At 44.9% G+C, this 9,047-nt stretch overlaps 1 protein-coding gene across 1 annotated transcript; it reads left to right on the top strand.

Annotated features, from left to right (window-relative positions):
* Positions 1-1,213: 1,213 nt before the first annotated feature.
* On the top strand, positions 1,214-5,179 carry RTP4 (receptor transporter protein 4; the record flags this gene model as incomplete). Its single annotated transcript, NM_001104930.1, is given in 2 exon segments — positions 1,214-1,404; positions 3,754-5,179. Coding segments are annotated over 2 exon segments (1,605 nt in total). The 3' UTR covers positions 5,177-5,179.
* Between the last annotated feature and the right edge of the window lie 3,868 nt (positions 5,180-9,047).

Below are 9,047 nucleotides of genomic sequence, written 5' to 3'. Positions count from 1 at the left end.
TTGCCATTTCCTTCTCCAGGGGATCTTCCCAACCCAGGGGTCAAACCCATGTCTCCTGCATTAGCAGGCAGATTCTTTACCACAGAGCCACCAGGGAAACTCAGAAGTGACTTTGACTTTATAGGTCATCCATTCCCAATACTTCACCCCAGGAATGGGAACTCTATCATGACATCCAAAGATGGCTCCCACTCCTGCTTGTATATTGCTTTGCATGATAACTTACACAGTGAAAGGAGGAGTTAAGAAATCCTTTCATTTGTCCCACAGTCATGCTTCATGACCCAGGAAACCTCACTAGACCAAATCACTAGGTCAGGGTCTCAAGATGGTTCTTCCCACTGGTTCCAGGATGCCAACCTGGAATCCAAAACACCATCCTGAGCTCTCCTTGGGGAAGGAGGTGGCTGGAGACATTGCAGGTTAAGAGTCACACAAGAATGAGTTCAAGATTATACTGCTTACTAGCTGGGTGGCTTTGAACAAGGTAACCCCCTAAACCCGGCTCTCTGTGCCACTCACCTGAAAGATACCAGGAATAATCCATCCCCCATTAAGGGACTATGGTGAGGACTCGTCAGGTATGTGAGAGACACCTTGGACACGTGCTCCCCTACATCGACCCCTACGCTCCAGTGTCTGCACGAGGGCGTGAGCACCTGTGGGGGTAGGAACTGCTTCTTAGTTGACGTTGCTTGTCCCAGTGCTGAGCATATTGCTTTGTGTGTGTGGTGTGTGTGTGTGTGTGTGTGCTTAGTCACTCAGTTGTGTCTGACTGTTTGTGACCCCATGAACTGTGGCACACCAGGTTCCTTTGTCCATGGGGATTCTCCAGGCAAAAATACTGAAGTGGATTGCCATGGAATATTCCTGACCCAGGAATCGAGCTAGGGTCTCCTGCACTGTAGGTGAATTATTTCCCAGCTGAGCTACTAGAGAAGCCCGAGCATAGTGCTTTGCCTAATGTAAAAACAAGAGAAAAAAACCAACAACTAACTAATAGGTACCTCCCGAATCCAGACCAGAGGTTTGTACTCAGACATCCCTTAGCAAGACCTGTTCACAAACTAGCTAATCCCTGCTGCCCCCTGTCCTCAGAACAAAAACTTGCTCTGTGTACTCAGACAGCCTGAAATGAAAGTCAGAAAAAAAACAGCTGACGTGTGTTCTGAGAAACTGAAACTGGTTTCCTTCTTGCTAGAAACTGAAAGTTACTGTCAGCATGGACGCCAAGCCTCAGAGCAAGGGGACAGCTTTGGATGTCAAAGAATGGGAGCAGACATTTCAAGAACTGATCTGTCAGGAGAAACCCCGGGCCAGATGGACCCTGAAGATGGATGGAAACCTTCGGCCAAACTGTGTGGCCCAGGGGTGGAGGCAATACCAGCAGAGAGGATTTGGCAGGTATGTGAGTCTGTCTAGCTATGGGCCTTTCTGGGCCAAGAGGCTCAGCTTGGCACCGATGAATTCTTTTGAGAGCTTTTAAGAAAGAATATGTGTCACCAGGCTGTTCATCCTTTTGCAGTTACAGAGTTTTTTAGTATGGAAATGACATGGTTCTAAGCCTCTATTTTGGCTTAATGGTAGGAAATTTCCTCTAGTAAGGTTTCTCCCCTAAATATTTTTGGAAATCCCCAGGGGATGAAATAAATCTGCCCCCCCCCCCCATCCTCTCACCACCATTTATTCCAGACTGCCACTATATAGAGACTTCTGCTCTTTCTTCCTGCCTTAGTTTGGACTGGCTTCCGCAGGCTGTAGCAGCCCTACAAGCCTAGTCCTGGTCAGTACCAGCCTAGAACTGGGGCTTTCCTTTATGGCCCCAAGAACTGACTAAGGCCAGACTTTGACTATTATTATTATTAATGGCTTTGAATATTACTTTACTGAAGACCTGAAGAGGGATTGGTGCTGCAAGAAATTAAAACCTGGTTCTTAATGTCCCCAAACACTGCCCCTCCCTTATTGACTGTCTCCCTCTCACTTCCAGTGAGACTTCAAGTTTCAGGAATCAGCCTCCTTGCCCATGTAGGAGGGTTAGAAATGCTGATTTGGACAGTCAAGTCTATTTTTTTATATGGCATGCAAGGACCTTCACTTCAACTGTTATATTTCTTCCTGGCCTGCTCCTAGCTCACCTGAGATGTCCTCTCTTCCCTTATGGGTTATTAGCCATGACACACATTTCAAGACTTCTATACCCTTGTCCATGATGTTCTGCCTATTCAGCAGGCCATTTCCTTCCTGCCTCCCTATTTACTCCTCAGGGAATAACTCAAGTGCCCTGAAATTCCTAGACAGAGTAAGTGTTCCTTCTTCTCCATTCTCATAAGACAATGAATAGTTCTCTCTCTCTCTCTATATATATATAATGTATATATACAATGTATATATGTATATATAATATAAACTATTGACTTGAGTCTATATATATATGTTGGTAACATATTTATAAATAACTTGTTCATATTTTACATATTACAGAACACATATATACTTATATATAAATTATTTTTAGCTGCAGAGCATATTGTTATAGAAAGCCTCCTGGGGCTCTACAGAACACAGTTTTCAAGCCATTGGCTAGAGCCCATGCATCAGTTATTCTGCTCTGCTTGGAACCCAGTGTACTAGGTAAGAGTCTCTCTTTGCACCAGCCAGAGCGCTTGAAGGGACTCATGATGTCTTTAATCACTTTGGCGCTCTCCCAAATGAACAGGTGCTTCTCTTGTTCAGATGAATTGACCTGATAGTCATTCCAAGATGGGAAAAGCAACCTACCAATATAGTTTTAGAAAAATATTAACCAGTTTTTAAAAAAATACTTTGTAGTTTACAAAATGCTTTCACATATTCTCATTTAGTCTCATGACAATCTAACTCTTGAATAGTTTTCCCTTTTTGAATATAAAAAATGAGGCTTAGAGAAGTGCTTCTTTAATATAAACCCTGGGCTTCCCAGATGGCTCAGTGGTAAAGAAGCTCCTGCCAAGCAGGAGGCACAAATTTGACCCTTGAGTTGTGAAGATCCCCTGGAGAAGGAAATGGCAACCCACTCCAGTATTCTTGCCTGGGAAATCCCATGGATGGAGCAGCCTGGAGGGTTACAGTCCATGGGCTTGCAAAAGTAAGACACGGCTTAGCAACTAAATAACAACAATGTAAATTACTGACTTGAGTCTCCAACTCAAGTATTGTGCTTCCAGGTTCTAAGTGACGTAGAAAACAAACCCCATTGCTCAACAGAGGCAATGTGGTATAGTAGATAGAGAACAGCTTGGGACTGGAAGCATGGCTCTACCATTTAACTTTGCGAGTCCCTTAGGCAAGTCATGTATCATTTTATGATTCAGTTTCCTTATCTGGATATTGGGATCAATAATGCCTACCTAAGAGGGATGCTTTAAAGATGAAATGGGATAATACTGTAAGCATTGCTTCAGAATAGGTACTCTATGAGTTCTCTGTGACCTTGTGAAGGCCACATTTCACTGGCAAATGGCAGAAATGTTTTTCCCTCTGAGACATTCAGAAATGTTTTACTGGCAAAGAGGCAGACTTGGGACCACATCTGGGTGGGAGTTCAGTGGGCCACAGGGAGAAGCTTTATTAGAAACACAGTCCCTCTCATTCTTGTGAAATTGTCAATATCACATGCCCTTTTCCAAGCTGAAAGGGTTCTCAGAGACCAGGCCAGGCCTGTTTCCCTCAGGTCATCAGCAGCTGATGGTACAACGATCTGTCTGTGCACAGGTTTCAGTGTTCCTCATGCCGTCGAAGCTGGGCTTCCGCCCAAGTGCAGATACTCTTCCACATGTACCTGGAGAACCAGAAATCCACGGGCAAGGTGCTCATGCGGATCTTTGGACAGAGGTGCAAGAAGTGCTTCCAGTCTCAGTTTGAGAAGCCTGATTTCTCCCCAGAAAGCAGCCAGAGGATTCTGAAAAACCTGGCGCAGCGTGTTCTGGAGAAATTCTACAGAAATGGTATCAGGAAGGTTTCAGAGATACCTGTGAAACCGGAAGTACCTTTGGATGGGTCCCATGACAAGGCCAATTGTGAAGCATGCATTCTGGGCTACTGTGGACTGAACTTAGAAAACTGCATGACAGGGCCAGGAAAATCCTCTCTCTCCTACATGAACACTGGCAGTTCCTCTCCTCACAATGGTGACGAGTGTGGCCAAAACCGATCTAGGAACCACTCAGCAGCGGGGAGTGGGTATTCTGAAACCCTTATAGGCTCAGGGTCCAGCCATGTCACTGCTGGGATCCAAGTGCCTGGGACAGGCCCTCAGCCTAAACGGGAGATGGGCCAGCTGTTCACACCAGGGGGAGATCGACAGGCGGCACGGGCAACCGGCCCACAGCCCATCCAAGTAGCAAGATCACTTCCCCCAGGGTGGACCGATCCACGGCCCAATCAAGCAGTAGGCCCACTACCTGCAGGGGGTGCATATTCACAGTTTACACTGAGGAGAGGACCACAGGCCCCCCGGATGACGTACTCTCAGGCTATAAGGATGTCAGGCCAGCGGTCAACACAGGACGCACAAGCCACACAAGGGGCACAGCTTCAGGCCACAAAGATGGCAGAACCACAGCCCACCAGAGGGACAATGCCAAGGGCCACATCAAGGTCAGACAGTCAGGCTAAAGCGAGGGCAGGCCCCCCACCACAGGGGTCAAGCTCACAGCCTGTACAGGGGGCAATCCCAAAGGCCACAACAGGGTCAGACATTGAGGCTACAGGGAAGGCAGGCCCCCTACCCCAGGGGTCAAGCTCACAGCCCACACGAGAGGCAATCCCAAAGGCCACATCAGGGTCAGACACTGAGGCTACAGGGAAGGCAGGCACCCCAGCACAGGGGTCAAGCTCACAGCCTGCACAGGAGGCAATCCCAAAGGCCACAGTAGGGTCAGACACTGAGGCTACAAGGAGGGCAGGTCCCCCAGTGGGGTCAAGTGCACAGCCCACATGGCCACATGTAGGACCTTCGTGTGGAAGTCAAGCTGCCTGGGGCAGGGAGGAGAGGTGGTCACCTGGAGGGTCTGCTTCAAACAGCTTTTACAGATTACCTCCCTCAAATGATTTCCATAACCAGGAGCAGCTCTTCAGGTGGGGCTATGCCTGTGTTTTCGCTCTGTTTACCTTTCTGGTGTCTAAATACTTATGAATAGAATGATAAAAAAAAAAAAAAAAAAGAGCTGTCTTCTCTTGTCTTACTTCCATGGTAGTCAGTGAAGTGGCTGCCATTTTAATATGACAAAATTTGCTCTGGGACCAATGCAGGGTCAAGTTTAGAGAATAACCAATGGTTCCTGGACCTCCTCTGTAGGTAGTTCAAAACATGACCCAGGGAATGCAAACTGATTCAGCTACCATAAAGAATACTATGGAGATTCCTTTTAGAAAACTAAAAATAAAGCTATCATATGACCCAGTAGTCTCACTACTAGGCATATACCCTTAGGAAACCATAATTGAAAAACACACTTGTATCCCAATGTTCCTTGCAGCATTATTTACAATAGCTGGGACATGGAGCAACCTAGATGTCCATCGGCAGATGAATGGATAAAGAAATTGTGGTACATACACACAATGGACTATTAGCTACAGAAAGGAATGCATTTGAATCAGTTCTAATGAGGTGGATGAAAATAGAGCCTATTATACAGAGTGAAGTACGTCAGAAAGACAAATACTCTATATTAACACATATATACAGTATATATGGAATCTAGAAAGATGGTACTGATGATCCTATTTGCAGGGTAGCAAAAGAGACGCAGAAATACAGGACAGACTTGGGGCCACAGTGGGGGAGGGAGAGGGTGGCATGACTTAAGAGAGTAGTGCTGAAACACATACATTACCATATGCAAAACAGACAGTCAGTGGGAGTTTGCTGGATGATGCAAGGAACCCAAACCAGGTGCTCTGCGACAACCTAGAGGGGTGGGATGGGGAGGGAGGTGGGAGGGAGTTTTAAGAGGGAAGGGACGTATGTATACCTATGGCCGACTCATGTTTATGTATGGCAGAAATTATCACACTATTGTAATTATCCTCCAAATTAAAAAAATGACCTCACAGATAATGGAACCAATAATATTTGTTAAATCATTAAAACATTTTTGCTGGTGCATTCACTCATTCATTATTATCAATATATATAGACCATATCTTGACTAGAACTGAGGGTCCTGAGTTTCATCAGAAAATTATTGTAGCACATTGAATAATGGTTCCCCCAAATGTCTATGTCCTAATCTCCAGAACCTGTAATATGTTACTTTACATGGCTAAAGGGACTTTTCAGATGTGATTAATTTTAAGGATCTTGAGATGAGGAGATTATTCTATATTATCCAGATGGGCCAAGTGTAATCACATGGGTCCTGATAGGAGGGAGGCAGGAGGGTCAAGGGGCTTCCCAAGTAGCGCTAGTGGTAAAGAACCCACCTGCCAATGCAGGAGACAGAAGAGATGCAGGTTCAATTCCTCTTGTCAGGAATATCCCCTGAAGGAGGGCATGGCAACCCACTCCAATATTCTTGCCTGGAGAATACCATGGACAGAGAAGTCTGGTGGGATGTGGTCCACAGTGTCACAAAGGGTTGGACACAACTGAAGTGACTTAGCAGGTGGTACACACGCACAAGTCGGTCAAAGTCAGAAAAAGGAAATGTAACTGTAGAACTAGAGGTTGAAGTGATGTGTTCTGAAGGTGGAAAAAGACACCACGAGCTAAGAAATGCATGCAGCCTTTAAAAGCTCATACAGGCAAAGAAATAACATTTTCCTCTGGAGCATCCAGAAGGATGCTCAGCTGACATGTGACTTTAGTTAAGTGAGACAGATTTTAGACTTTTAACCTCCAAAAACATGAGATAGTAAATTTGCGCTGTTTTTGAGACACTAAATTCATGGCAATTTGTTATAGCAGTAACAGGAAGTTGACATCACTGCAGGGATCAGGCAATTATGGTTTAGCATATAGATATGCTTTAGCTTTAACAACAACATCAAAGATCATAGGTTAGAAATATTGTCATACCTATCTCCTCTTGTTCTTTTTTTTCTCCTACTTAAACTAACTCAAATATTCCCATCCCATCCCATAGAGATTTTCTCAAGAGTCATCAAATCAAAAGGTATTGTTTAGAATGGAGATATTTGGGTGGGCTTAAGTAGTCTGATGACCCTCAAGGAGGCTACCTATCCTTCTCGCCTTGGATGGGAAGCATGTAAAAACTTGCCAGTCCTGAGATCTTGTGATGCATAGCTACATCTTTCTTTCTCTATTTCCATCTGCATGTTAGGCATTTTTACATGGCTCTCACACTGCCATCTCTACATTCCCACTTTCAAAATCAAGCTCATCAGCATCTCTGTTTTCTTGTTCCAATTTGCCTCAGTCACTCAAGCGTATCACCTGAGAGTCATCTTTACCTTCTCCTCCCTGTCACCAATGCTTATTATCCCTTCTTTTGTCAAGTTGCTCCCAGCTCTTCCACCATGTTTCCCTATCAACCCCTCTCCTCAACCAGGTCAGGGACTTGGATTATTGAGTTACTGAGATTTGGATTTTACCTCATAGGCAGTGGGGAGTCACTGCAAACATTTGAGAATATGGGCAATTAGAATAGAATAACATTTTAGAAATATTATATCTTTCTGGAAAAGAATGGAGTATGGGATAGAAACAGTGAGGAGTCTGGCTTGAAATGAGAGAGTAGTAACCCAGGACAGGTGGGTCATGGTGGAAAGGTCTGACAGGATGTGGTCCACTGGAGAAGGGAATGGCAAACCACTTCACTATTCTTGCCTCGAGAACCCCATAAACAGTATGATAAGGCAAAATGATAGGATACTGAAAGAGGAAATCCCCAGGTCAGTAGGGGCCCAATATGCTACTGGATATCAGTGGTGAACTAACTCCAGAAAGAATGAAAGGATGGAGCTAACGCAAAAACAATACCCAGTTGTGGATGTAACTGGTGATAAAAGCAAGGTCTGATGTCTAAAGAGCAATATTGCATAAAACCTGGATTGTCAGCTGCATAAATCAAGGCAAATTGGAAGTGGTCAAACAGGAGTGAATGTCGACATTCTAAGAATCAGTGAACTAAAATGGATTGGAATGGGTGAATTTAACTCAGATGACCATTATATGTACTACTGCGGGCAGGAATCCCTTAGAAGAAATGGAGTAGCCATCATGATCAACAAAAGAGTCCGAAATGCAGTTCAGTTCAGTTCAGTCACTCAGTCGTGTCCCCGACTCTTTGTGACCCCATGAATTGCAGCACACCAGGCCTCCCTGTCCATCACCATCTTCCAGAGTTCACTCAAACTCATGTCCATTGAGTCGGTGATGCTATCCAGCCATCTCATCCTCTGTCATCCCCTTCTTCTCCTGCCCCCAATACCTCCCAGCATCAGAGTCTTTTCCAATGAGTCAACTCTTCACATGAGGTGGCCAAAGGACTGGATTTTCAGCTTTAGAATCATTCCTGCTAAAGAACACCCAGGACTGATTTCCTTTAGAATGGACTGGTGGATCTCCTTGCAGTCCGAGGGACTCTCAAGAGTCTTCTCCAACACCACAGGTCAAAATCATCAATTCTTCGGTGCTCAGCTTTCTTCACAGTCCAACTCTCGCATCCATACACGACCACTGGAAAAACCATAGCCTTGACTAGATGGACCTTTGTTGGCAAAGTAATGTCTCTGCTTTTGAATATGCTATCTAGGTTGGTCACAACTTTCCTTCCAAGGAGTAAGTGTCTTTTAATTTCATGGCTGCAATCACCATCTGCAGTGATTTTGGAGCCCAAAAAGATAAAATCTGACAGTGTTTCCACTGTTTCCCCATCTATTTCCCATGAAGTGATGGGACCGTATGCCATGATCTTCGTTTTTGGAATGCTGAGCTTTAAGCCAACATTTTTACTCTCCTCTTTCACTTTCATCAACAGGTTTTTTTTAGTTCCTCTTCACTTTCTGCCATAAAGGTGGTGTCATCTGCATATCTGAGG

The sequence above is a fragment of the Ovis aries genome, chromosome 1 (assembly GCF_016772045.2).
Source record: "Ovis aries strain OAR_USU_Benz2616 breed Rambouillet chromosome 1, ARS-UI_Ramb_v3.0, whole genome shotgun sequence".
NCBI lineage: Eukaryota > Metazoa > Chordata > Mammalia > Artiodactyla > Bovidae > Ovis > Ovis aries.
The sequence above is the reverse complement of the archived record's forward strand: the minus strand, read 5'-3'. Positions and strand labels throughout refer to the sequence as shown.